General features: G+C 41.3%; 1 protein-coding gene across 4 annotated transcripts in view; it reads right to left on the bottom strand.

Annotated features, from left to right (window-relative positions):
• The window catches only part of ADGRF1 (adhesion G protein-coupled receptor F1), a 57671-nt gene that overhangs the window by 13628 nt on the left and 16454 nt on the right, over positions 1 to 27589 (bottom strand). For 2 of the 4 annotated variants that reach the window (XM_037013745.2, XM_037013746.2), the window contains exons 6-19: positions 23284 to 23346; positions 22006 to 22082; positions 20436 to 20589; positions 19044 to 19101; positions 17112 to 17261; positions 15715 to 15888; positions 14139 to 14239; positions 12698 to 12756; positions 9380 to 9540; positions 8103 to 8266; positions 6257 to 6445; positions 3246 to 4613; positions 1576 to 1617; positions 535 to 594 (exon numbers count right to left, since the gene is read on the bottom strand). In XM_037013745.2, the coding sequence (XP_036869640.2) occupies positions 535 to 594; positions 1576 to 1617; positions 3246 to 4613; positions 6257 to 6445; positions 8103 to 8266; positions 9380 to 9540; positions 12698 to 12756; positions 14139 to 14239; positions 15715 to 15888; positions 17112 to 17261; positions 19044 to 19101; positions 20436 to 20501 (2592 nt within the window). In that variant the 5' untranslated portion in view covers positions 20502 to 20589; positions 22006 to 22082; positions 23284 to 23346. Of the gene's footprint in view, positions 1 to 534; positions 595 to 1575; positions 1618 to 3245; positions 4614 to 6256; positions 6446 to 8102; positions 8267 to 9379; positions 9541 to 12697; positions 12757 to 14138; positions 14240 to 15714; positions 15889 to 17111; positions 17298 to 19043; positions 19102 to 20435; positions 20590 to 22005; positions 22083 to 23283; positions 23347 to 27589 lie in introns of all 4 variants that reach the window. The other 2 variants (XM_037013743.2, XM_037013744.2) reach the window with 1 other exon arrangement.

Raw genomic sequence — 27589 nt, 5'->3', positions numbered from 1 at the left:
GCTCTCACATGGATTGAACTTTTGTAGCAAAGAATAAAACCAATCGTCTGTTTCCGTTCAAATTAGTTAATTTGTAGACTTAGGAACTAAAATTGCAAGGGTCAAAGTCAGTTATACCAGCTTAAGAGGGAAAATTTAGAGAGAGCATTTTATATACTAGAAGTTAATCAAGACCTCACCCTGGCTGGTGCAAAGGGCCAGGCAGAGAAAAGGGCCTTATGACTTTAGACAGTGGGAGATAAGTCAGACTAAAACCACATTGTTCATAGCACCCACAGACCTTGATGCTTGAGCATCCTTGTGGCTCTCCATGCCTCCTCATTCATTCATTCACTCATTTACTCATTCATTCACTCACACAATAGCTAAAGAATATTGACTGTGTGTTGGCACAGTGCCACATACTTAGAATATAATGGTGACAGAAATTCAAGAGGTTTATGCAAAAGTGGGCTTGCTGTGGGACTGCATAAAGACGGAAGTAAAAACAAAAGTGGAAATTCACACAGACCCACGGCAGTAGGAGATAATTACCTTTGATGCTTGCTTCCAAGGGCCAAAAGGAAACAACTTGTTGAACAGCAGTTGTCGCAGCTGTAAGGGCAACAAAGAAATATTGAGGAGATAAACAAATACAACCACACATAGAGAAATCAAACACAAAATTGCAGATTAAAATTGCTATTTATTGGTGTTTCCTGAAGGTACTTCACAGACCATGAGCATGGGTATCTGATGAAATGATTTCTTTTCTTTTCCTATAAACAAATCTAGAATTAAACAAAGAACAACAGTACTGAAAGCCATAATAATTGAAATGCTAGACATTAGTCATTAGCAATAATTGTTAAATTGAAGTTTATCTTCGAAATGAGGAGTTTCTTAAACATACGAATAGTGTAAACAAGAGAATTATTTAGTCCAGTCAAGAACAGCAAATCGCTTCTTTGTAGATAGGTTGGCAAGCATGTGCAACAATTGTGCTAATTATAAAATATTCTTATCTTATTACTAAAACCAAGTCTACATCTATTAGCTTACTGTCTTTACCTCTCTCCACAGAACTGTCGACACTTGGGAAAAATAGTGAAACAAATTTATTTGATTTTGTTCCTTTTACCTTTTACTTACATGGGTTGTCCTCCATTAGGAATTTTATCTAATGTTAGAGGCTCTTTAATGTCTAAAACTCTAGAAATATAGAAGTATGTATGTCTTTCAGCATATTCTAAGTAAAGTGATAAGTTATAGGAATAAAAGGAAAACTTACCCCTAATGAAAGTACTTTTTCTGTTTAATTATTGCCAAACCATAATTTAAGACAGAAAATTGTTAAGTAATTTCCCTTTTTTCTGTAATATTCACATTACATATTGTTATTAATTCTATGTAGCTTCATCATCATCAGTCAATGTTTAGTTCTTCCCACCCTAACTGAGCCTGCTTTACACAAAATTATAGAATTTGATCACAGTGTACCCAGTCTCACCTCTTATCTATGAATAAGGGCCAGAACTGCAGGGGAAGGGTCAGTTGCCTGGGTTAGGGAATGAAGAGGTACCTTAATACACATACCTTACTATCCAAGAGTGTTCCAAAACATAAGATGAAAAATCCCTTAAAAAAAGGAATAAAAGAATAAATCATATGTATTGCCATGTTCTTTTTCAGCAATATGGAATTCTATTCTGTTATATGGAATCTATTCTATTTCAGTTATATGGGATTCTATTCTGTGATAACACCCAACATCGAAGTTCTTTGCTTGTCTGTCTCCTAGACTGAGGGCTCCCTGAAGACAAGGACCCTGTGACCGCCACAGTGACTGGCACAACGCCAAGGAGTCACAACTAGTTCCACTGAATGTATAAATATGTAATTGAGCCAATAAAGTGCTAAGTATACATGAGCTTCATTTTCCTGTCATCCTAAACCTAAAACAAAAAACTCTCATTTGCCTCTGTATTTCAGTCTTGCTTCAGAAGTCCTTAAATAAACATTTACTCAGCGTCTTTGATGGCAGCACTGAGGTCAAACCATCAAGCCAAGTGGACAGTGGTTCCTCTGTCAGCCTTTCCTATATGCCAGTGGGGGAACCACTAACAGAAGCTTTCTTGGACCTCACTTGGTGCCTGTTCAGAGAGCATATGACCACAGGCCTGCTCTTGGCAGAAGCTCCCCGCGCTGTCACCCTTTGGTGCGCAGCCTATGTGACTGCCATCTGTACCTCACCTAAGTGTTCACCGGTGTGAAGTAGGCGGAGAACCAGTGCGTTTATGAGACACCTACTGAGTGAGCATTTCCTCAGTGCCAGGCACTGTGCCAATGCTAAATTATCCCACTCCATCTTCATATTTACTCTATGATGTGAGTAAAAATATTATTGCCCTGTTTAACAGATGCAAGAATTGAGGGACAAAGAGATGAACTAATTTGTTAGAGGTCACACAGGTGATGATGTGTTTTGCCCAGCCTTCTTTTACTCTGGAGCTCAAACAGTTAACCACCACTTTCCAGAGGTGACCCAGCAAACCTTCACCGAACCAGGACTGAAGGCTCTCTTCCAGATTCATCAAAACCTGAGGGATACTTTGTCCACCTACCCTCTGAACACCCTATGATTGTGGTGTGTAAAACCCGTACTTTGAGGCGCGGTTGACCTACATTTTCTTTGAAGAGCCAGATGGTAAATATTTAAGGTTTTGCTGGTCATACAGTCTCTGTTGCAACTGCTCAACTCTGCAGGTGTAAGGAAAGCAGCCACAGACCATATGTAAATGAATGGGTGTGGCTGTGTTCCAGGAAAGCTTTTATTTACAAAACAGTGTTGGCTGCAGTGTGCCAGCCTCTGCTCCTTTGAATTGGAGGTGCTTCCTTTCCTAGGCTCCATTCAGAGTCAACAAGTACTCCTGCTGTATCACGTCTTCCCCCATGTGTCTTTACAGAGGTCTACACAAGAGAAAGATTGAGACAGGAGCAAGAAGGATCAAGGTTTGCTACATGAACTCTAACAGACTTAAAACCCTGGAATGGATCACTGAGGAAGTCTAATGTTCTGCTTCAAGGTGAGAGTAACTGTTGTGAAAATGCACTTTTTCCCCTATTCTTTGTTGCCATGCAGTTTTGATGACAGTCTTGCTGGAGGCAGGGGAATGTGATAGGTGCCAGCGAGGTCTTACCAACTTCGGTTCTCTATGATCATTCCAATTAATTACAACAATATAGGTCATTCTTACTGTTCTCACCTGGAATGCATTGAGTAACGCAAAAATAACATGCCAAGCCAGGTTCTGGGGGTCCACCACTGTTCCTATGCCAAAGCCCCAGGTGAGCCCCAGCAGGGGGGTCAGAATGAGGAGGCTCTTCCCCATGCGGATGGTAGTGGCCTTGTGGTCCCGACTGAGCTTTTCTCCCACGGTGGGCCTCCAGAGCTTCGTCAGGACTAACAGTACCACAACGGAATTCACAGCCACCACGGTCAGTACGGGAACAGCGAAGGCCAAGAGAGGCTTGCTCCCATCAGACCAGTTAAGCCAACACACGTCTTTCCTTCTGTAGCTGTTGCTAGGCTGTGTGACCGCGATGGTGATGACAGATATAATGAGAGGGCACCCGTAGCCCAGGCAGACCCCGACAGCCATCATCAAAGGCATGGCCATGCGGTGGAACACGAGGATGATCCGATAAGCCAGCAGAATGCTGAGCACAAGCATCCAAAAGAACAAGGAGAGGTAGAAAAGGTGTGTAAAGAACACTGCGGCTATGCAGACCCCCACCACTGTGGGGTCCACAGTGGCAGCCACAATAAAGCAAACATCAGCAATCAGGAGGCACAGAGCTATGTTCACCATGCAAATATGGCGTGTGTGTGAGGTCTGGTTTTTCTTGAGTTGCTTCCATAACAGAGTTTCAATGATCAGGCATAAGACGAGACTTCCAATGGAGGTGCCCAGCCCCACAAAAGTGATCCATTTCACAATGGGAATGATGGCAGCGGGGACAAAGGGTGACATGAGCATGGAGAAGGAAGTCAGGTGAGTGCACCGGCATATCACTGTGTCTGGAGTTTCATTCACTAGGTAGCAGCCTGCATCATTCCACTGCAAATGCCTGAAATCCCAAAACACGCAATGAGGCTGGCTCAGGTTTGACTTGACCTTGGAAAAAGTTAGGAAAATTTCATTTATGGAATAGTTTTGGATAACCAGGGATATCAGGGGCCCATTGACCTGAGCATTTCCATTTTTAGTACTGGGTAGAATATTCCCCAGGTTCAACGAGGACATGCTGATGATAGTTTCCGGAAGGGGCTTCCAGAATTGTTCTGGCCCAATGAACACATGGCCTCTGATGGGAGTGGAGGTATTGTCTGGGAACATTTCAGTCTGATAGCTGTAACCTGTCTTGAGCTGGCTTTTGGACACTGGAATCCCTTTCCAGTTAATGAACTCCCGAGAAAAATTCAGAGGCAGAGCTGTCGGAGGAACCAGCATGCTCAAGTTTTCTAATGTCTCCAGGAACCAGGAGCTGGCATGCTTTTGTTCCTGCAGGAGTACCATCCAGCTGTCCACGGACGCCGAATTTAGGATATGGTCAGCTATGTCGATAACATCCTGAAATACAAGGAGAGAGGTCAGTGGACGGTACTCAGTACTAAGTAAAGGAACACTGCCCAAAGAATTGGCTCAGTGGAGGACCACATTGAAACGCATGAGTGAAATTCAGCTCTGTCGCTCTGCCCAGTGGAAGTTTGGGGTGAAGAAACTTGGGTCAGCAGAATCATGTAAGTTCCAGGCTGATCACCCCAGGGCATTCACAGGCACACTGAGGTGTCAGCACGGGTCAGAAAAAGTCCCACAGTCTGGTGAGCAGCAGCGAGCACCTCCCTCCTCCCGAGATGGCAAATATGAGCGCGCTCCTCACGCCTCAGGCTGAGGCTCAAAGACCGAGGCGTTACTTTCAACTGCTTTCCCGTGTTCTCTTTGTTTCGCTCACATCATAAGTTCTAAACTCATGTCACGGGCATTCAGGTTTTAATTCTTGTGTATTTATGACTTTTTTTTAAGAGAGGAAACTGTAATTCAGAAATCTTTAAAAACTGGACAAGCAACAAAGAAGCATTGGATTGTGTGGGTTTTAAGGCTCAGTCTTAGTGTAAGAGATTCCTTTCCCAAACAATTCCTTGAAAGGTGCCACCGTCTCCCACTAGACATTCTGTCTCGCTTAGGGTTCTGGGTCCGCAGCATTTTGCCGCAGGCATCGGTCACTCAGGGTGAGTTTCACGCTAACTGTGGCTTCTGGCTGAAATCCCAAAGCACACTTATTCTACTGCGCCAGGAACCTCTGCCTCCTTTTGGTTTGTGTTGTCCTACTTTCTTTTTCTTTTTCTTTTTAGCCTGTTCGTGTCATTTGGTTTTAGTTGGTCTCTTGTAAAGAACATGTGGTGGGGCTTTGTTTTTTTTTAACATGAATCTGAGCATGCATGTTTGCTTTTTCATATTTAATGTTATATTTTGTGTCACCTCTGACATAATATTCACCTTACATAGTTAAGTATAATTGTGTGATTCTATAGCAGTTCACATTATGTAATCCCATTTTGTAAAATATTCTATACTTTAACATGTAAGATGCATACAGCAAAATGCCTGGTAGGATGTTTATTTAACAAATATTTATTGAGTACCTGCTAGGTGTCACTTGACATTCTTCTAAGCACTGGTGATACCTAAAATGTAGGCAATGGCTATTCTATGGTGACCAGATTACACATCATTTATCTTTCATTTTGCTTATTTCCATTTCTTAAGTGAGCAAGTCTGATTTGCAATAATTTTTAAGTTAATTTTTAAACATCCAAACTGAAGCATGAATTCCTCAATCAAAAAAAAAAGAGTTCTTAAAATATATACTACTAAGGTCAGAGCTTATGGTCACAGGAAGGACAATTGCAGATTGCAAAAAGACATACAAAATTTGATATCTCTATCACTGAGTATCAATCACACAGTGCAGAGGATCATCCCTTCCTCCCAGCTGGGCGCTGCTCAAACAGCCTGCCTAGAGGCAACCGCCTCTCACTTTGGACTAGCATAGTTGATCCCATGAGTCCCTGATATTTTAAGAGAAAGCAGAAAACTCACACAAACACCATGGTTCTTTCAGCTTTTTCATTAGTGACACATCAGCTCAGGCTCTTATTCCTGCTATGAGATCAAACATGTAAAATGAACATTCAAGCACTGGCAGACCGTACCTCCATTGTCGAACTGGATACCCTGAGATGGCTTGCCAGTGACAGGGATGAGACATTGCCCAGGATCGATACCACAGAAGCCAGATTCCCAGCCGTGGTCAATGGGCTTTGCCGAACGACCATTGAAAGATTTTTCATCAAGGATGACACCGTTGTACTGGTGGCACTGGTTGCAGTCAGACTGAAATCCTAGGAACAAAATTGGTGAAGTTCAAGAAACGGTGAAATGCTTGTGTTACATCAAGTTTAAATCATATTTCTTGGCCACATATAACCAACATTTGTACATGCATTATAATGCAGGATAATTATAATTATATAACAATGAGAACAAGAAGGATGTTACTCAGGCTTACTATATTTCAGATATTGTGCTAAATTCTTAACCAGAGATTCATTGGTTTAGTCCTTATTCCACCCTTTGGGAGTGATATCATTATTATTTTAATTTTATAATTAAGGAAACTGAAACTTTAAGAGATTCGTTAAAAAGCATTTTCGTATAAATTATTACCCTAATTTTAGGGAAACTGATGTTCAGTGAGATTCAGTGACTTTCCAAATAATACTCAGTTAGGCAGTGGAAAGGTGGGGTCTGCTGGCACTAAATCATACCCGCTATACAATGCTGAGAAATCCCTGTAGAATGGATAATGAGGAACATACATGGAGATTTTATTACACTTTGTCCCCAGATTTGGGGTTTTGCTTCTTCCTTGAAGCTTCCACCTGCTTCCACTATCCTGAGTTAGCCTGGAAGGCAACCCCGAAGGGATATTTCCTTCTGTTCAAAACAAGTCAAACCTGGAGAAGATCCCCCCTGTATTCCCTTGTGCCTTTGTTGGCTGACAGTGCTGTTCTCTGCCCCGGGCACCAGGGATCTGCCCACCCTCACACCCTGGGGTGGACAGTCCCAGCTGTGGCCTATGTCTAGAACTGAGGCAAAGAAACCAAGATCAAGGAGAGACCCCAGAAGCCATCTGGTCCCATCTCCCTCCCCAGCTAATGGATGAAGAAACTGAGGTCCAGAAAAGGAGCTGTAAGCATTCTGAAGTCCCTTGATAAATATCATTCTGGGGTTCACCGCTGCAATAACAGAGTCTCTGGCTAGGAAAAAAAGTTCTGCTCAACATGAAGATCTACAGCATAACAATGCCTGTCAACTGTGAACTTTGAGTCTCTCATTCCCATGACTCAAGTTCTAATTCCCCACATAAAAAAATTTGCTTCCATTTTTTTATCTGCCTTGTCTTAACACTCGAATTTCTAAGAGAGCATCATGTCGAAGTCATTGCACTGGACTGGAAATCAAATGACCATGTCTCTAGTCCAACATTATTGCCATCAGAGGATAAGCCCTTTAGTCTTTCATTTTCTGCTCTATTAAAGGAGATTAGTAAGCCAGATGAGTCCATTTCAGTCCCTCCATCCTATATGCCTCAGTTACTGACATGTGCACACCCTCATTTTTACTAAGTTTACTGCTTCTGACTTATGCTTTCACTTAGATCCTTGATTCCCAGGCTTTCTGGGCTCCTGAGGCCAGCTTAGTTATTGTTTTACCATGTACTGTAGACCTCATTCACATCTATTGGCTTCTTTGCAGCACCCTCCCCACCAAAATCACCAACTCTGATGGCTTCTGACTTTCTCAGCTGCCACTCAGACTCTGCTAGTCATGCCCATACTTCATGGGTCTACCAGAGGCTGATTTCAGCCTCAACTGCTGTGCACTGACCACCAAGGCAAATTGATGCACATAACCCTCCACCTAGCCATGCTTACTGGGAGATGCCCACGGGGAGACGCAAAACCAGGGCAAGTCTACTGGAAGGAAGTGCTTTACCTTCTTCAGTTCTTCCAGCTGAGAGAACACACACTTCTCCCTGAGAATCTGCCACCCTGAGGACTCGCACCTGGCCTTGACGTTTCCAGTGTAGCCACGGCTACAGGGGACAGTGAACTCATCATTCTTAGATGCAAATCCAAAGACAATGCTGTTGCAATGAGCTGCAAAGGAATGGAAGCCAAGAGGATTGATGTCTCTGAATGCCCTGGCACTCTGTATAAACCATAATGCAGTACTTTAGAAATCATATTTTCAGGGGGAAAAAAACCCAGGCGAAATTCAAGAGTAGAAGGAGCTCATCTTTGATGCCCAGCTTCATTCGTATCAGCACCCTTTTCTCCTTCCTGATACCTTACCCTGTGTGAGCCTGACCCCTGTCCCTCTAGGTCTATGCTAACAAGCTCACTTTGAATGGCCTACCAACTAGTAAGTATTAGGCAAAAATAAGACAGAGTGTGATCACTCCCAGGAAATATTTTCACTCTTTAAGGGAATGCCAGAAAACCAGAAAACCTTCAAGAAACTTTGGAATAAGCAGTAATGATATGGTTAAAGTATAGGCAGTTGCTATTTGGGGGTGACATGTCCTACTTTGTGCCCCTTTAAAAGCCTCTCACATGGTGACAAGCCACTAGTCACTCTTGCAGTTGGCCCTTAGTAACACATTTTTATTGCAGTTGGAACTGGAAGATGGTAACCTTGAAAAGAAGATCCACAAGAACTAATGCTTTTGGTTTCCCCACTGCTACATTCTAAGTGCTTAGAACTTTGGGCATTTAGTAAACATTTATTGAATACATGTTGCTAAAGTGGCACAAATTTTGGTGCAAGAGGTTTAAGATTGAATGTGAAGAAGTGTTGTGTCTAGGTCTGTGTGTGTTTGTGTGTCTGTGTGTGTGTTAAAGACATGGATGCACTGAATGCATGCATTCATTCCTTGATTCTTGAGATTATGGTTCAGGAATACTGTCAGCCCTGGGGCACGTTGAACATGTATACCAGTAAAGTGTTGTTGAGTCATTTCTGTCACAGACTGCTGTGAAATCAGTCTTCCAATACATTTACACTAAGAGGTGGAGATGAGGTCACCGATTAGCAAGGATCTGAAATAGCCACCTGGAACTGAGTTTCACTATGGTGGGGCAGAACACCAGTCTGTTTCTACTGAACGATTCTGTGTCAGAAACATCTCCAATCTATTTCCTGAAGACACATATGAGCTCCTAAAGAAAGGACTCCCTTAACCTAAGCAGAGGAAGGGAATCTAGTATTACCTTTTCCGAACACTCTGAAAGAGTCGTCTTTAAGTGGAAATAGCCTGTGAAGGCCTGCCTTAGCCTTCTGAGACACATGTTCAATGGCTGCCAGCAGCTCAGATAGGCCCCTGGAACAAACAACTTCATACCCAGCCAGGATGCTTCCATCTCTGTAATGACTATGTGGAAAGAAAAATGGAATTCACTCATTCAGTCACTCAGGGCTTCACTCTGTGTGTGCAGGGCATTGAGTCCATAGGAATGAATCAAACAGATTCGATCCCTGTCTCCAAGGAGCTGGTAGGTTACATTCTAGTGGGGAAGGCAAAGCAAAGAAGAAAAAGTCACCACCATACATGAGTAATTATATAATTGTGTGTGTGTGTGTGTGTGTGTGTGTGTGTGTGTGTGTTTACGTATAGTGATAAGAATCACAGGTAGAGATGAGGTCCACTTTACGTAAGACTGGTTGGGAAAGGCTTCTCTGTGTGGAAGGTATTTGAAGCTTAGCCCTGAAGGATGAGGAGAAAAGGCCAGCAATGCAAAGAACATTGGTGGAGCATGTATGAAGGTCCTGAGGCAGGAAAATGCCTATGAGTTTGACAGAGGTAAAGACTAGCTGTCAAGTCAAGAACTGGAGTTGCTTTTCAATGAATAAAGATTTCAAAGTGCATTTTAACTATCCCAGGCAAGAACAAATTAAGAGTTGAATAGAAGCAATTTAAGTTAGAAGACTAAATGAGTATTGGTAAAACTAAAGTTCAATGAACAAGAGAGAGATGGGTAGGAGATGGCATTACTGAAGTACACAGGAACCAGGTCATATAGTACCTTAGAGCTTGAATTTTATTTTTTATTAAAAGGTTTTACTCTTTATTAAAAGTTGGTAACACCATCAGATTTGTCTGGATGCTGTGCGAGCAATAGACTGAGGGAGGCTTGTAGGTAAGCAGGAGGACTAATTAGGAAAGAGGTGTTGGTGGCTTGAACTAGTTGGGTGGCAGGGCACATGGAGAGAAGTGGTCTGATTCAGGTTGTATTTGAAGACTAAACCATAGGAATTGTTAATGGCACACATTTTAGGTATGGGAAAAAGAAACCAGTATGACTGTAAGAAATGGAGAAACAAATCGCAGTACACTCATTCAATGGAATACTACAGGGCAATAAAAAGGAAGGAGCCACTGATGCTTAGGAAAACAAAAATGGATCTCAAAGACATTACACTGAGTGAAAGAAGCCAGACATCAAAAAAACACTTGTTGGATGATTGCATTTACATAATGTTCTAGAAAAGGCAAAACTAATCTATCGTGATAGAAATAAGACCAGTGGTTATTTCTGGTAGGGGAGTAGGGAAGGACATGGAAATCAGCTAAAAATGAGTACGAGGGAACTTCCGTAGTGATGGAAATGTTCTGTCTCGGTAGGAGATGGCTTATACAAGCATTTGCAAAGCTTATTAAGCTGTATACTTAAGGTTTGCACAATCACTGTATGTAAATTATACTTCAATAAAAGTTTAAGACATAGGATGACTTCATAGTGTGAGTCTATGCAACTGGAAGAATAGCATCTCTGGGACTGAAACGGGTAAGACATAAGAGGAGAGTGGGAAGACCTGGGTTGGGACATGTTCACATTTGACGTCAATGCTTACCAGACCATCAAGTGGAGATGTTAATAGGCAGTTGGATATTTGGGTGTGGAGTTCAAGAATGAGATCAAACACGAGTAATAAATGTAGAAACCATCGGCATATACATGGTGTTTGAAGTCATGAAAGGAAGTGAGCTCACATGTGTCAGTTAAGCTAATCCTGCAGTACACAGGAACCAGGTCATATAGTACCTTAGAGCTTGTACACAGTACACTGTATACTCCATTGTATATCACTGAAATAACACTGTATTATCTCCATTTTGTAAATAAGGAAGCTGGAATCCCAAAGAGAAGTTGGGTCAGGTAATTATTAATTATTAAGTGATGGATTAGAACCTCTGATACTCCAAATCTCAAATTCTTAAACATTATATTGAATTACCATTCACAGTGAATTAAAAAAATCCAAATACTTTTTTATGTAGTGATGGTCAAAAGGTCTTTGCATTGAAAAGGCCCTTCTATACTGTTTACAGAGTATTTTCCTGCCTATTATTTCAAATGATTAAATGAGATTAAGTTAATTTCCACAGTGTTAACAGTCCCATTTAACGGGTAAGTAAAGTGAGACACAGATTAAGATTTACTTTAAGTCATACATATAAAGAGTAAATCATAAATATTTGTATTTTATAGACATATGACTACTTTGTTATTTTGCCTATGAATTATTGGAGACAACTTTTAAGACATATGCAGTAAATATACAATAGAAATATAAATGGACAACCAGAAGCCAGGGAAAGAAAAGCATGAATATTGACTACAAAAATTATTGTTACTGAGTTTCAATTTTGTCTATGAGTTCAAAGACAGCAAAGTCAAAAAGGGAAATACAATTAATTATATAGACCTTGATATAAGAAAAAGCAGCAGTGTTTTTCCTAGCATTGAATTTTAAAGAAAATTATACACTTGGGCCATTATATAAGGTCATGAGATGACATAAAGGATAATATCCAGGACAGTTTATTTACAGAAAACGCTGTTGAAAATTCCCTGTAGCTGTTCTTTAACTAAAAAATATAAGTCAAGCTCCCTGTCCTCTAAGTCACTTCCTCTGTCCAGCAGACTATTAATAGTTGGTTTTCAATTCATACATGGCTAACTGACCACATAACTTTTAGAATTAAAGTATAAACAAAAGGATAATTTACTAAATACCTCTGTATTTGCTGTAGACAACGATTACTGGATTTTGAACTATGGGGCATACATGATATCCACACACAAAAAATAATATTTTACCCAAGGCTCCCCTCCTGGCTGCCAGTTATACAATACCCACCCTGTGGTTATGGAAAGGAAAAATCCATCTTTCCACAACCCACAATCCTCATCTCCACCCCTCACCCCTTCCCATTCATGCACTCCGTGATCTGCTTCCTTCTGAGTTCTGCCCTACTACTGTGGGTTTGCATTTCTGGTCTCTGATCCATAGCTTAGAGAATGCCATTCAATATTTAAGTTCCTAAACTCATTTAAATGAGTATTGACTTTTCTCTTCTGACTTTAAAAAACATCACAGACTTTGTCCAGCTTTAGTAAGAATCTTACTAGAAAGACCACTTCTGCCCTGTTCTCTATCAAGGTCACTTGGGAACAGCACTAGGCATTCTGCAGGACTGGTGCACAAATCTGGGGATGCCCTTCTAAGGTTGCGTTGTTACTTACCGAAATTGGGTGACCCGAACTGACTCAAAACCTTGGATTCTTTTGTATGCTTCTTTAAGCTTACAAAGAGAACAAAGGGCAATATGTTGATCTTTGTCCTCACAGGAAAAATATTTGAACAAACAATGGACACAAACAATATACCAATGGAAGCACTGAGCAAAGGAAAGAGATACAGTTGCATGTTATACAAATACAGTTAAAATGCCAGTCCAGAGTGGATACATGCACACACACACACACACACACACACACACACATTCACATAATTTATTTTTGAGGTTGCTAATAAAGAGTGAAGAACCAGTTGCTTAGAATAGAGGATGAATTTGGTGCCAGATAATATAATAAATTTACTCCAAATCTATTTTCTCCTTTTCAAAAATAAGCCATTAATTTTCATACATAATTAAACTGAATCTACCTGTAGAGTATTTGCACGTGTCTCCAGTTAGAACCACACCTGAACACCTTAGGCAGAGGTACACCTTTTTAGTTTTTTTTTGAGAGGGCATCTCTCATATTTATTGATCAAACGGTTGTTAACAACAATAAAATTCTGTATAGGGGGGGTCAATGCTCAATGCACAATCATTAACCCATCTCAAGCCTAATTCGTGTCAGTCTCCAATCTTCTGAAGCATAACGAACAAGTTCTTACATGGTGAACGAATTCTTACATAGTGAATAAATTCTTACATGGTGAACAGTACAAGGGCATTCATCACAGAAACTTTCGGTTTTGATCATGCATTATGAACTATAAACAATCAGGTCAAATATGAATATTCATTTGATTTTTATACTTGATTTATATGTGGATCCCACATTTCTCCCTTTATTATTGTTATTATTTTTATTTTTAATAAAATGCTGAAGTGGTAGGTAGATGCAAGATAAAGGTAGAAAACATAGTTTAGTGCTGTAAGAGGGCAAATGTAGATGATCAGGTGTGTGCCTATGGACTAAGTATTAATCCAAGCTGGACAAGGGCAGCAAAACATCCACGGATGCAGAACCTTTTTAGTTTTTATGTGACTTCATTATGAAGTTCTGAATTACTCAGTAACTCTCTTTAGTCTCTAATAGCAGAGGTTTCTTTATGAAACAAATCCCAAATGCTGACAGTTGGGCTTAAATCATGAAAATTTTCTTTGAATAAATAAAAACAGCAAATAATCAAGAAGCCTGGGTACAGTATTACTCATACATAAGTGAGCAAAATTGATTGTAAGAGAAATGGAGAAAAGTCAGCTGCTAAAGTTCCCTAGAAAGAAAATGTTTAAAGCATGTCAAACGTGGGCAGTGTGATTAGCTGCTCTGTAATAACTCATTGAACATGAATAATAAAGAACATGTATTCAATAAACATGTTGAGTTGAAATCATTTGAACTTACGTTTAGCCAATAATTTCTTATGTAATAAATAGAAAGTGCTTACTTGAACTTCAATTCCAATGGTGTAACTGGAGTATATAGCAGAAGATGAATTCAAAAGGTCTTCAGTAAACCTTTCATGAATTTCAAAAGTGCCCCAAACTTCTATGGGAAATGAAAACAAGTTTATAGATATAAAAGTACTCAATTCATTTTAACATAGCATAGAATTACAGAGGTGCAATCTGGAGCCCAGCTTTTCCAGAGCAAGATTTCAGTTCCCTTTAATAACAAATGTTCACCTAAAATAATATGGGAAGCATATATGAAACCATAGTTTTTAGGTGTGGATTTGGAACATAATGGGAAAGTGTTGGTAATCAAGGCAGGCTTATAAGTAGGAAAATATGTGGATACCCAAGTGTGGTTAAAAAAGGCAGTCCCTTAACACTGAAATATATCTCCATCTAGGCATTGCACTTAAACATTGTCCCTATGAAAAAAATTTTTTTAAATGCTACTTGCCAGCAGCTCCAGCATACCCCTTGCTTGCCCATTGCTGGCACTTTTCTGTGTTGGGACAGATCTTTCCCCATCTTCGTATGGACAAATCCCATTTATCCTTCATTCACGGCTGAGTCCAATGTACTTCTGCAAGACCTTCCTGATCTCCAGATGCAAAGTCTCTCCCTCCTCTAATTCCTACAGTACATTATCCATACTCCCTAAGACTTCTTGTATCTACACATGTATTTGTGAGCCTATCTCAATGATCTATGTCCCTGCTGTGCTTTGGGAAGGCCCTTATGAGTGCAATCCCTGGCAGACCCAACTTTTTTTTTCTTGGAGATGAATCAGACATGGACCACCTTTGAAAAGTTAGGTTTCCACCAAAATTTGTGGAAGAAATTATATTGTCTTCTTCCTTGTATTACAGCCTGGCCTCCCCAGCTAGTCTGCTACTTCATAAATAGCCAGAGAAAATACCTCACAGCATCCTCCCAGAATTTTCCCCAGAACTGGATACAGTGGTGATGCTTATGTGTCATGTTAGCCTGAGTGGCTATGGTCCCAGGGAGGGGAGACAGAGATACCTGGGAAGCAGGGCTATTTCACTCACTCCCTATTCTGCTCAGCTCTACCAAACCCAGAGCTTTACCGTAACTGGAGGCGTCTCTGAGGAGTTTCTTAAGGACCTCCAAACCCACCAGCCCACATCATTTGGTTCATTTCATCATCTACCGAGCATCACAGAGCTCCCTCAGTTTCCACTAAACTTTTAGCTTTTACTTTGGCTAACACCTCATTATGTGTATTTGTTGCATTTTTTATTTTCTGTACTGCTCTTGCTGCTCCCAGCTAAGATATATTGTCTATAATTGTCAAGGTAATTGTCTGCCCTATAATAACTCATTGAACATGAATAATAACTAATATGTATCAAATTATTTATGCATAAAATAAGTAATACAAAATGCTTATTTTTTTAAAAAAACTAGCAGGGTATACTGTTACCATCTGTCAATCTTCCCACAAACACTAGCTGTGCTCCTGGAGACAAAGAGTAACACACGGGCAAACAGCTAGAGTCCCCGCTGTGTTGGGTGGGAGCTCTCCTCCTACTCCCCTGATGAGCTTACTTGTTCTCTCACAGAAGCTGATGCTCTGGGTGAGGTTGCTGAGGTGACAGTTACAGTACTGGAGTGATCCATCTTCATGAAGGTAGCATTTCTGGGGATCAAGGCATGAGGGAGGAAACCAGGTGTAGCCATCTTCACAGGCACACTGCAAGATTCCATTCTGGTTACCACAATCTGCACAGAAGACCAGAGTTGGTCCCATGGGGCCTGGTTAATAAATTGATGATGGCCAAGTTCTCATCCCTGGCTCTGACTGAGAATCTGAATCAAGGATTTCCTACCAGAAGCTAGAAAGATGAAACCAGAATAGCAATAAGTTTCAACTAAGGAAATGTCCAATGCACTGGATTCTGAGGCTGGTACCAGAAACCTAGGAAACATAAAAATCTCATGGCTGAGATAAGCACCCAAAAGGACGTACGCCCTGTGGATATCCCTTGGGATGGAAAAGAGAAGCAGAGGAGGGAGTGTCAATCTGGGAGTTTTCTGGAGAGTTCTAAAGGGTATTTATCCACTATCTCATGGCTCCCCCTATCCACCTAGCACCACTCCCAGGTGGTACTGGAAGCAAGATGGTAAAAATAGAAAGCTTTTCTATGGGAGGGGGGAAGTCGTGATGAAAAAGTCCATAAGCCAATCCTAAATGCACATTCCCTTCTGACTAATCTAAAAATCCCATCAAAAGCCATTCTTTCTTAACAGACAAAAAATGGGGTGAAGTCATTAGACATTTCATAAAAATATGCACAATAGAGCACAGCAAACGGTGCTCAAACCTTATCGTGTGTCAGAGCCACCTGGAAGTTCTCCTCCCAAAGTTTCTGATTCAGCACATCTAGGATGGGCCTGAGCATTTGCATTTATTCAAGTTCTCTGATCCTGCTGCTGCTAATCTGGGTGTCACACTTTGAGAATCATTGCTCAAGACCAATCATTTAACTTCTCTGAACCCCACTATTGCAGCCATTAGTGCTACTTGCCAAATACTTCTTGCTGTCTTCCAGACATATAATAAGTTTGTGTAACCTGGGCCCCTGAGGTTGGCTGGAGCCATGGAACCTGCTGTGGCCAACAAATCATGAGCAGAATTAATGTGCATCACTTCTGAGTTAGAGAATTCAATCGCCAATGAGAAACTCTCTAGGGCTTCATGTCTCTTCAGCTTGAAATGGGCACATTTGAGACAGTGTCTGATTCCTTAGCCTAGGTCACCAAGCGACCACACAAACACAGCCCCTCCACCAACCTGCAATGGACACAGGCATGAAGAAGAAATGCTATTCTTTTAGGTCACAGATATTGTGGGGATGATCGTTTCCCCGGCATAACCTGACCTATCCCAACTGATACACCTGCCTTCCCCATTTCCACTCCCAGTCTCCAGAGGGCAGACTTACACGTGGTGGCCTTCACTCCGATAATCTTCATTGGCCCATATGACCCTAATGATGGAGGCTTCAAAAGCTTCAGAAAATTCTTCAATTTTCTTTTCTCCTTGGGATCTCTATAGGGCACCTGAAGCAGCAGCTCATATTCCAGGACAGGGCCTAAAGAGAGGAAGACAAAAGCCTCCTGTCTGGGGGCTTTTTCACTCTGGGTTGGAGACATTGCCAAGAGAGTCAACATAAAGCAATTGTCAGATTCAACCTGGAGGTCATGGACAGGTCTGCACTGCTTGTTACTGACTTTAGATCACCCAGACACTGATTAGAAAGTATCTCCAATATAAAACCCCCAATTTCACAATTTTCTTTGCAAAGAGCCCTTCATTCTGTAAAAATGTTCCATTAATTAGGCTAGTTTGAGTATTTATATGAAATGAAAATGCAAAACAAAAAAAAATTTGACTTGAGCTCTTATGTACCTCATCTTATCATCTTTGGGCAGCATTCTTTGTTCCCCAAGGGAGAGGCTATTAAGTGTTTTTGGCTGGGAAAGAAGATGAGTCCTATGATTTTTCTCCCATTCAGAATTCATTTAGACTCAATCAGATGAAATTTAGTATGAAATTTCATGATGTTTCAAGATCCTTTGAAATGTATCTATGGATCCCAGATTAAGAATGTCAAAGAATTTAGATAAAAAGAGACAGAAGGTGAACATCCTCTTAATCCTGGGTCTCATTTCATTGCCATCAGAAGTGAAATCTCTTAGAAATCTCTTAGACTTCTCAAGACACCCCAATGGTTTTTGAGGGGACAGATGAGATGGGGAGCTTCTTTGAGATCATCTCATTTCTTAGGGGCCCTGTGGCAGTGTTAAAAGGGAGATTTATAGAGAAGAAAAGCAGCTGGATCAATCCCTAGACTTCTTAGAAGGCGACCAAGTAACTGGAAGGTGGCTGAGGCTAAGACCCATCCCAGAACACTTATGAGAGATTCCCATCTCCTATAGTCCTACCAGCTCACCCCCCCAGAGCCTCGGACCCATCTCTTTGTAGGCTGGAACCCTGCCCCAGGCCTTGGGAGTCACACCAGGTGGTAGGGGCTATGGGGATTCACATTGCCTGCCCAAGCTGGTAAGAAGTGGGGAATAGTGGAAAGGCTGACTTGGGTCACACTGTTAGGTGTTAATGGCACTGGTTCTGGAACCACACTGACTGTGTTTGAATCATGCCTCCTGCCCCCTAGCTTTGTGCTTTAATTTCATTACCTGTGAAACAAACATGACCACTGTACCTAACTCAGAGGGTCAGTGTGAGGATTTAATTCATCTAATGCACTAAAACAGTGTTTGGCACATAGTAACAGCTCAATAAATACTACCTGTATTTTTATTGTCAGGGAAAATGTGATGGCATTCCAACTTGAATTTTTATCTCATTTTCCTGGAGAATTGTAGCTTTGCATGGTGGTAAGCTCTGTGGCTCTCTTAGCACATTGTTGCATGGCAGATTCAGTGCACTGGAGAAAGGCTTTTATGGGCTGACCCAGGAACCTAACAGCCATCTGTGTGCACTACCACTTCCTTGAGGAAATACATGCAGTGCTTGAGACATCAGACCCACAAATTAACTTTCAGAACACAACACATTTCTAGACTGAGGGCTGTGCCTGTTAATTACATTGTTAGGATCAAAATAAGAAGGGTAAGGATGACTTACAGAGCAGCCACTTGCCAGGTGTAGTGCAGGACACAATGCCTTTATTATATGGTTTAATCCTCACAAATGTTTTACTAGGAGGGACTAATATTATGCTCATTTTACAGACTAGGGTGTTTAATAATGTGCCAAAGATCATAAAACCAGTCAGAAGCCCACTGGGGGTTTGAACCCTGATCTCTTGGCACCAGCATTCACCCCACCACCCTATCTAATAGACTCTCACCGAGATGTCTTCTCTTATCCACAGCGAATTCTCTTTTTGTTTTGACGCTATCATTTCTCTGTTAAAAAGGAAAAAAGAATAATATGGTGAGGCTTCATAATGTTGTACTTCATAAGGCCCTGTTAGATTTTCCAGATAAATTGAAATCATGGATCTAAAATCCCAAGCCAGTGGGGTGGGAAGGCGGCAGGAGAAGGCCTCACTGAGGCACGTTTTGAGCGCAAACCTGAGGCGGGTGAGGAAGTGAGGCTCCCTGGAGATGAACATTCTAGGCATAGGGAACAGCACAGGCAACGGCCCTGGGATAAGAATGTGCCTGGCATGTGAAGGCAGACGGAGGAGGCCAGAGTAGCCATGTGGGGTGGGTGAGGGGAGAGGGGCAGGAAGCGGGATCAGAGTACCTCCAGGGAGGCAGGCTGTGCAGGTATTTACAGGCTATACCAAGGGCTTAGCTTTGACTTGAGTGAGACGGGAAACCGCTGGAGAATTCTGAACAGAGGAAAGATGTGATCTGCTTTACCTTTTAGAAGGCTGACTCCTGCAGCCAAGTTAGAATAGACAAGCCCAGAAACCATGAGAGCATTGCAGGAGTTACTAAAGCCAGATAGGTGAGCAATGAAAGTGCGGATCAGGGTAGCAGCCATGGAGGTGGTAAGAAGTGTTTGCATTCTGGACATATTTTAAAGATAAAGCCAACAAAAAAGAAAAGATACCATGGTTTTGATACAGATTATGAGAAGAGTCCCGCATGAAAATAAGTCTCGTGCCTAAGCAGCTGGGGCGATGGTGATACCGCTTGCTCAGACAGGGAAGGAGGGGAAAGTTGGTGAGGAAAAAATCAAAAATTTAATTTTGGGCACACTGGTTTGAGGAGCCTGTTGAGCACCAAACTGGAGGTACCAAGCAGGTCATAGATGTACAAGTGTGGGGTCCAGGGGAAGGGCCTGAGGTAGAGATACGAATTTGGTAGTCAACGGCACATAGACAACATTAAAACCATGATTCCAGATGAAAGTATCAAGAAAGTGAGTATCAATGGGGAAGACAGAGTCCAAGGACTAATGCCAATCTGCGCGCTTTCTCTCCACCAAAGAGGCCGCAGGAGTGAACAGGCGGCCTACGAGAGATGTCCAGGGTAGTTCAGTCCCACCTCCTCATTTTGAAGGTAGGTCATCTACACTCTAAGAGATGAAATGACTCATCTGAGAACACACAGCTAGTGTTACTAATGTTGAGACAAGAGCCAGGACCTCTACTAAATTATGTAGTTGAGACAAGAGCCAAGTCTACTAAATTATGTAGTTTCAGTCGCCTAGCGGGTGATGTGTTCTAAAAGTACCAAGAGAGAGGAGACAGGTGGTAGAGAGGAGGAAGAGAACCTCCCCAGCTCACCCCTGGGAAGTCCGCTTGGCCCTCGATGACTGTGAAGGAGAGGAGCCAGAACATTCCAACTCTCATCTTCCGCACTTTCCGCTCCTTTCCCTGGACTGAACATCAATAGCTGGGTTCACAGTCTGTGGCCAGACGAGTGGTGTACCATGCAAGGCTGAGGCACAAAAACAAGTACGGTGCAAGCCAAAATTTTAAAATGCACACTGTGGTAGGACCTCTCTAAGCCATTCAGAAGCCCTGAGTGATTTTTCCACTTCACGTAGGTATCCTGAGACACCACTACTTTCATTTTATATCCGAAATAGTAAATTTCTGTTTTTGCAAACTTACTAGAAAATTGCTGGAGAAGTCTCATCTAAATGATCGAATTTGACTAAACACAGGCTATTTTTAAATCATGACTTGCTTAACTTTGCAACCAGATGCACTTAACATCCAGTCTTTTCTATTTCACTGAGATTTCCTTTCATCTCAGGAAAAACAAGCATTAAAATAACCAAGGACCCTTAGATCCATTAATATAAGGATAGAATCTGAGTATGTAAGCATAAAACTAATAATGAACCAACAAATTTCTGGCTCTAGAGTTGATATAATTAGCAACAAATTGTCCTCAAGTTTATAGTTAGCCCAGAATAATTAAAATGCAGCACATAGCTCTGATCACAAAATTAATAAATTACACCCAGGATATTTGGTGTCAATGAAAAAAATCACAACAAATTAGAATTGTTCTATCCAATGTAGGAGTTGCTAGGCACATGGGGCAAGCTAAATTTTAATTTTAAATGCAATAAGTGAAATTAAAAAGTCAATTTCTCAGCCCCACTAGTCATGTTTCAAGTGCTCAATAGTCACATGTGGCTACTAGTTAGGCAGTATAGTCACAGAATAGTTTCATCATCGCCAAAAGTTTTATTAGGCATTATTATTATATCATTCATTATACTTTCTATTATTTTTACATATTTATTTATAATTTTATATATTATATATTTGTATATTGTATGTATTATTAATATATTATATATTCATCAATATTATTCAGGCTTTACAAAGAAGGAACACAACATGGATGAACCTTGAGGACATTATGTTAAGCAAAATAGCCAGTTACAAAAAGACAAATACTGTATATTCCACTTGCATGAAGTATCTGAAGATGTCAAACTGATAGAAAGGAAAATCATTATTGCCAGGCCTTGGAAATGGGAGTGTTTTTTTAATGGGTCTGAGTTTCAGTTTTTGCCAGATGAGAAAGTTCTAGAAATCAGTTATACAACAACGTGAATATACTTAATACTACTGAACTTGCACACTTAAAAATGGTTAAGATGGTATGTTTTATATTATGTGGATTCTTTTACCACAATTTTTAAAAGAGGTTTTATTGGGCAGCATGGAAAGAAGATGAAGGAATATTTCCTTACAGCCTCTCAATGCTTCTTTCACATCCACTGGAAAAGATGAAAGACTGAGATTCGCAAACTCAGTAACGCACCATCTGAGTCAGTGCCCTTGAAGAGCAGTACAGAAGCCACGGGGCTGGGCCCTCCCTTCCAGTCCTTACGTTGTTTTCTGGGTGTCCTTTAACCTTCATGCAAACCCTGCCATCCCTGAGGTCTGCCCCACACGTTGCCCTCTGATCTACAAGAAAAGGGAAAAGGCGTTAGAAAAAGAGTAATCATCACCACAGACGTGGTCTATGTATCAGCGGAGACCCTTTCTAGGGCTTTCTAGGGAAGCATGAAAAACAGGCAGTGAGGCAGAGACAACTTTCATATTTACTTTCTCCCCTCGGGTGGCCAGCCCTCTCACACCTCCACCTTCCTGTTGCCAAGACTCCCCCTAAATCTTTTGTTTTAACTTTCTTTGGGCAGCAGCCTAGGTTCCACATCATCCTTCTAGATCTTTCCTCCAAACACTCATCTTCTCTGAGCCCTGTTCCCTCTGGCCTGTGCTTTCTGCTTCCAAAAGTGATGGAGATTTGTCTCTAGAGCAGTGTTTTTCAAACATTTTTGAACAGGTCCCATAAAAAGAAATATATTTTATTATGTGTGTGTATTATAAAATATATGAGTGTGTGTGTATAAATGATCGAATTGTTAAATAACAGAACAGCTTTGTGAAACAGAACTTCTTTCTCCGAGATACGCCCTTGGATATTTTCTATTCCATTTTCTTTTACCTTCCTCCCTCCCTTCCTTTCTCTTTCTTTTTTTTTGTAAGTTTAATTTTAATTGCAATTAAACTTGTGTGCATATTTTATAATACACACACATACACACACATATAATAAAATATATTTCTTTCTTTGGGGCCTGGTCAATCACACCCTCCTAGATTGATTTCCCAGTACCTCCTTGGACTACAGCAACATTACAGCAGGAACATAAGCTCATTCCTGCCCCTTTTCCACTTTTTCTACACTTCCAGAAAAGATGTTTTATACGTGAGTTCCTGGGTACTATTTGGTCCATGATCCACAGTGCTGGGGCTTTCAGACGATAGTGTCTATAGACACATGTGGGGGTGATCCACACTCCAGACACATGTGGGGGTGATCCACGCGCTCTCCTGTGCCAGGGCCAGCTTCCAAACGGGAGGCCTGGGCTTCATATGACTCTCTCTATATCTCTTTCTCTCTCTGAACAATCTTCCTTTTCCCATATGGACTCTGGGCCTGAGGCTGCACACTGGCTCCAGAAGGCCTGGGCAACAGCTCTGGGCACTGAGGACACTCTCTCTCTTATATGCTCAGCCTCTTTATTCCCTCTCCCTCCCACGCTGCAGGATGCACTCGGAGCTGCCTCCTTGGGCCTGCGAGAAATAATAAAGTGTGACTTACAGTCAGGGCTTCACACCAGCGATTCCCAGTCACTGCTCTGCAGCGCAGTCATGAATGGCTGGACTACAAAAATGGAAGAGGAAAAGGAGGAGGAGGAGGAAAGAAAACATTTAGGAGCTCATTAGGAAGTACAGGTGCCCCATCCCACCCTAAGCCTACTCAGTCTTAGACAGGCAGGCCCAGCCACATGCATTATTAAAGGCACCCAAGAGACGCTGACCTGTAGGCAGGTCTGGGCACCAATCCTCAGGACTGGTGCTGGGCTAGGAAAAAGCATTCTACACCAAGGCTGTTCCTGTGATTTGAATTCTACTTTGGGGTTTAGAGCCAAAGTTCAAACTAATCAAAATTTTTTCTTTGCTTTCTTGGTGCCTAGAGCTCCCTCTGGGATAGGAAGATTGAATTTCAGATAAGTAACGAATAATTTTTTTAATGTTAAGTAGGTACCCCACAATATTTAGGACACTGGTCATTGTCCAGAATTATTTGTTGTTTCCCTGAAATTCATATTTAACTGGGCATCTTATAATTGACAACTAATCAAAGGCAGGAAAATGGTGTCTAAGAGGTGCCTGCGTCAAAACAGGCTCTGTAGCTAAACAGCCTTGGATTCAGGTCCCAGCCTTGACATTTATCAACTCATGTCCTTTGATATCTTCTCAGCCTTTCCATTCCTCACTCTGCTCATCTACAATAGTATCTAATTCAGAGATTCTTGGGAGAATTTAATGTGATATTGCCTATAAAATACTGAGAACAATGCCTGGCCAGTGGTAAGCCTCGATTGTGGCTCTCTTGTTTTTTATAGTTTTTGCAGTTACTCATTGGATTGTGTCAGAATTTGACCTTAATTCTGAGTCAAGTTAACTTACCAAATAAAAGGTGCTTCTGGGTGAATGGCCACTACTGTGTAAACCAAGGGATCCCAGCCTCAAGGAAATAAAAGGGCACTTTTACAGTAACTGAATTATATGACTCCAAGGAGAGCCCCCAGCAGTGTAGTCAAGAATTACTTTGTGTGTGTGTGTGTGTTTGCCTTTACTAGAGGCAAACCCCTTGGTATTTTCAGCTCTTCCTTTCCAAGCTGAAAGGGTCCTGATTATTAAAAAATTCTCAGGATCTGTGTGCCCTCGCCACTGTTGTTGTCAGAGCATGCAGGCTTACGTCACACCTTGGCTGCGACAGCTGGGGGCCAGCGATGGCTGGCCTGCAGCTGTGCTGGCCCTGACACCCGTGGGAAGGCTACGCCATGGTAGGACCCCCTCACTTCCTTGAATTCATTCAAAGGAATTCATTCCTGATAATCCCTATCCTTCGGTGTGCAGAGAACAATCATTAGAATTTGCTGTTACACCTCTGGAGGTGGCTGTCCGTTGTCTCCCTGTTCTTCCAAGTTACATATTTATGGACTCCAGATATCATTTCTTTATACCAACAGCAGCTCCTTATCAGCAGCGGTGCTTAGTTGGAACTGTTCACACCTACACTTTCCAACATTTTTAGCAACAGTCTAATCTTAGGCACAGTTGTACCCTGGGGTTGCTTTCCTGGCATCAGTATTTATGGGATTATGTCACTTCCCCTATAAATAGAATTACTCCCGGTAGAATTGTCTCCCTTCTATCTTGGACTCATATGTGCACATGTGCATTACACACATAACATACCCACATACACAGGGAAAGAGCAGATCTCCAGCCAGGATCTAAAATAAATCATGACTTAAATGGAACTGATTGTTTTATAAGCAGAAGACCTGTAAAACCGTCTTTTTTTTACCTCTTATTTTATAAGTTTTGGGTAACCCTTCCATTGGAATCTATCTTTGTATAGGACCCCTCAGGCCACCTGCCTTTGCGAAGAGTTTGTTTGTGTTCCTTTAAGTAGGCAGGTAGAGAGAGAAGAGGTGGGGAACAGAAAAGATAACTGCGTATTACCTGTCTGGAAAAATGTCTGGAGGTTTGGTAAATTTTATGAGCTACACAGACTTCTGGAAAGACCATAAAGTCTTTTAAAATCTCAGTGAATGTCTGTATAAATATGTGTATGCAGTACAACTTTAAACACTTATTTTATATTTTAGCATGTTTTAGCATGTTTATGCTGTATCAATAGAGTAGAAAGAAACCTAGATTAATTAGACCCTAACCCCAGCTTTGTCTCTAATCTGTTAAAACTTGTGAAAGTTAAAAAAAAACTCACTTTAGTTCATTTCCTCCCCTATAAAATAAGCAATAAAATAAGGTGAGCTCGAATCCCTTCACATTCAGATTCTATTACTATAGGCCCATTTCTATTTATATATTGCTTATTTAATTGTTCTTTTCATTAATGTCTGTCAGTCATCAAGTAGTAAGCCTGGAAAGACTGAAAATTTTTCTAAGCTTTATTCCAGTTTTCTCTTCAAACTGGTTATTATCATTCTTGAGCATCTTTTGGGATGGGCTGAGAACCTACTAAAAATTAAGTCCATGGGCTGAGTAGAGGTGTGATTTGTAAGAACTCTAGAATTATAAGGCTGGAAGAGACGAAAGGAGTTACTTAGCTCGGTCATTCGTGTGTTCCCTGGGATGCCTGCCCAGTCAGCTAAGTCTCGGTTTGCTCAGCCACGGGCTGTTAAGAGGCTCCCACCGCACTGTGCCAGGCACTGGCTGTTCACACACAGGCAGGCCCCTAGGGCGTTCATGCCCTGCAGCTCTACCCATTAAGACAAACTCCAAAAGCAGGGTTCTAGACCCACTTTTGAAAGCAACTGGGTTGCAGGAGTCTCTTTGTTTTATAACAAAGGCCCCTTATTTAAACTCTGATGTATCACTGAATGGCTCTCCCTTTAGAGTCCAATGTGTGACCCAGCCCCCTCATCTGATTCTCTGCCATCCAAAAACTGAAATGCAGTTTTTACAAGTCAGGTTGTTGTTTGTCACTCACTGGAGCTTCCGCTCAAGGGTATGTCTCCCGTGTCTGGTGCTGTCAGCCTAGCACAGCTGTGTGCTCCCCTCTCCCTTTGTTGGATTCTGATTGTTTGAATCCATTTATTCTGCACTTTGTATTTTAGAGGAAACAGGATGATTTGTTGTTCTTAGCTTATCGCCCAATACTTCTTCGGGTGTCCTAGTAGAGTTCATTCTCACAGATGACAAGTCCTGCTCAGTTCCTTTATAAAGAGCCAGACTACCAGCCTACAGGCTGGCTCTATTCCAACCCCTATAACTGAATATTTTCTCCTGTCACTCATGATTCAGTAGAGCAAAAGCTACCACTAAGCCCTTAAAGGATGATTAATGACATTCTAGAGAAGGTGCCAAGCTCTTTCTTCCAGTCAAGCCTTCAGCTTAGCAGTGGGGACCCAGCCTTCCTGGAATCCCAGGATAGGCTTATTTCCCATCTTCCCCACTCAACATTGCTTACTTAGAATGGGTAAAACCAAACAATTTTGAGCTTCCTCTTAGACTGCTTGAAAAAGTTCCTGAACAGCACTCGAGGGAGGGTGCAATTACATAATAAGAAAAAATAAGAATAATTCTTTCTAAGCTACAAAATTCTTTCATATATGTTTTGATTCCCTTATTTTGGCAATCTTGCAAGTTAAATGGGAAATACTTCCATTTCACACCTGTGGAAAATGAGAAGGATAGACCTAAAGTCTAAACCAAAATAATGTATCAACTATTTCCCTACATTTCTTTCCCCAAAGAATCTAATACTTCCCTTGGACTCTAAGCCAGTTTGTTTTGTTGCTGAGGGCATGATTTTAATAAAGTCATAATGGTTAATTTATTCTCCATCTGAGTTCCATGCAAATAAGCTCTCTTTGTTCAGGAAAAAGAAGAATGTATGTCTCAAAGCTATCCTCCTAACAAATATGACTGTCATTGGTGTCTAAGGATGCTCAGCTGGTTGAGGATGAAACACAATTCCTTAGACCTACTGAAAAAAACCCTACAGGGCAGGCTTTGTGGTGTCTCATATGTGAACAGTCAGATTAAAGATGTTACAAACTCTTTTTCAGTTTAAATAAAACAAGTATCTGACTTTTCAATGCTTATACTGATAAATAAACCTTAACTGTTTCAAATCTACCCCCAAAATATTCATTCTTTCTTTCCCAGGGCATATTAACAGAATTTTCATCAAAAGTTCCTAATGAGGAAAAGCAAATTTTTCATATTCTCCCAATGTTTCTTTTAGAAATAGAGCTGGTTTCCTGGCATTCCTCCTATCCTGCAGATATAATGTCAGTCTATACTCAGAATCTTCCAGGCTCCACTTATGCACAGACGAAGAACAAACTTTTTATCACGGCACA

The sequence above is a fragment of the Manis javanica genome, chromosome 16 (assembly GCF_040802235.1).
Source record: "Manis javanica isolate MJ-LG chromosome 16, MJ_LKY, whole genome shotgun sequence".
NCBI classification, from domain to species: domain Eukaryota; kingdom Metazoa; phylum Chordata; class Mammalia; order Pholidota; family Manidae; genus Manis; species Manis javanica.
Note: the sequence above shows the minus strand (reverse complement) of the source record. Positions and strands in the feature narration are given on the sequence as shown.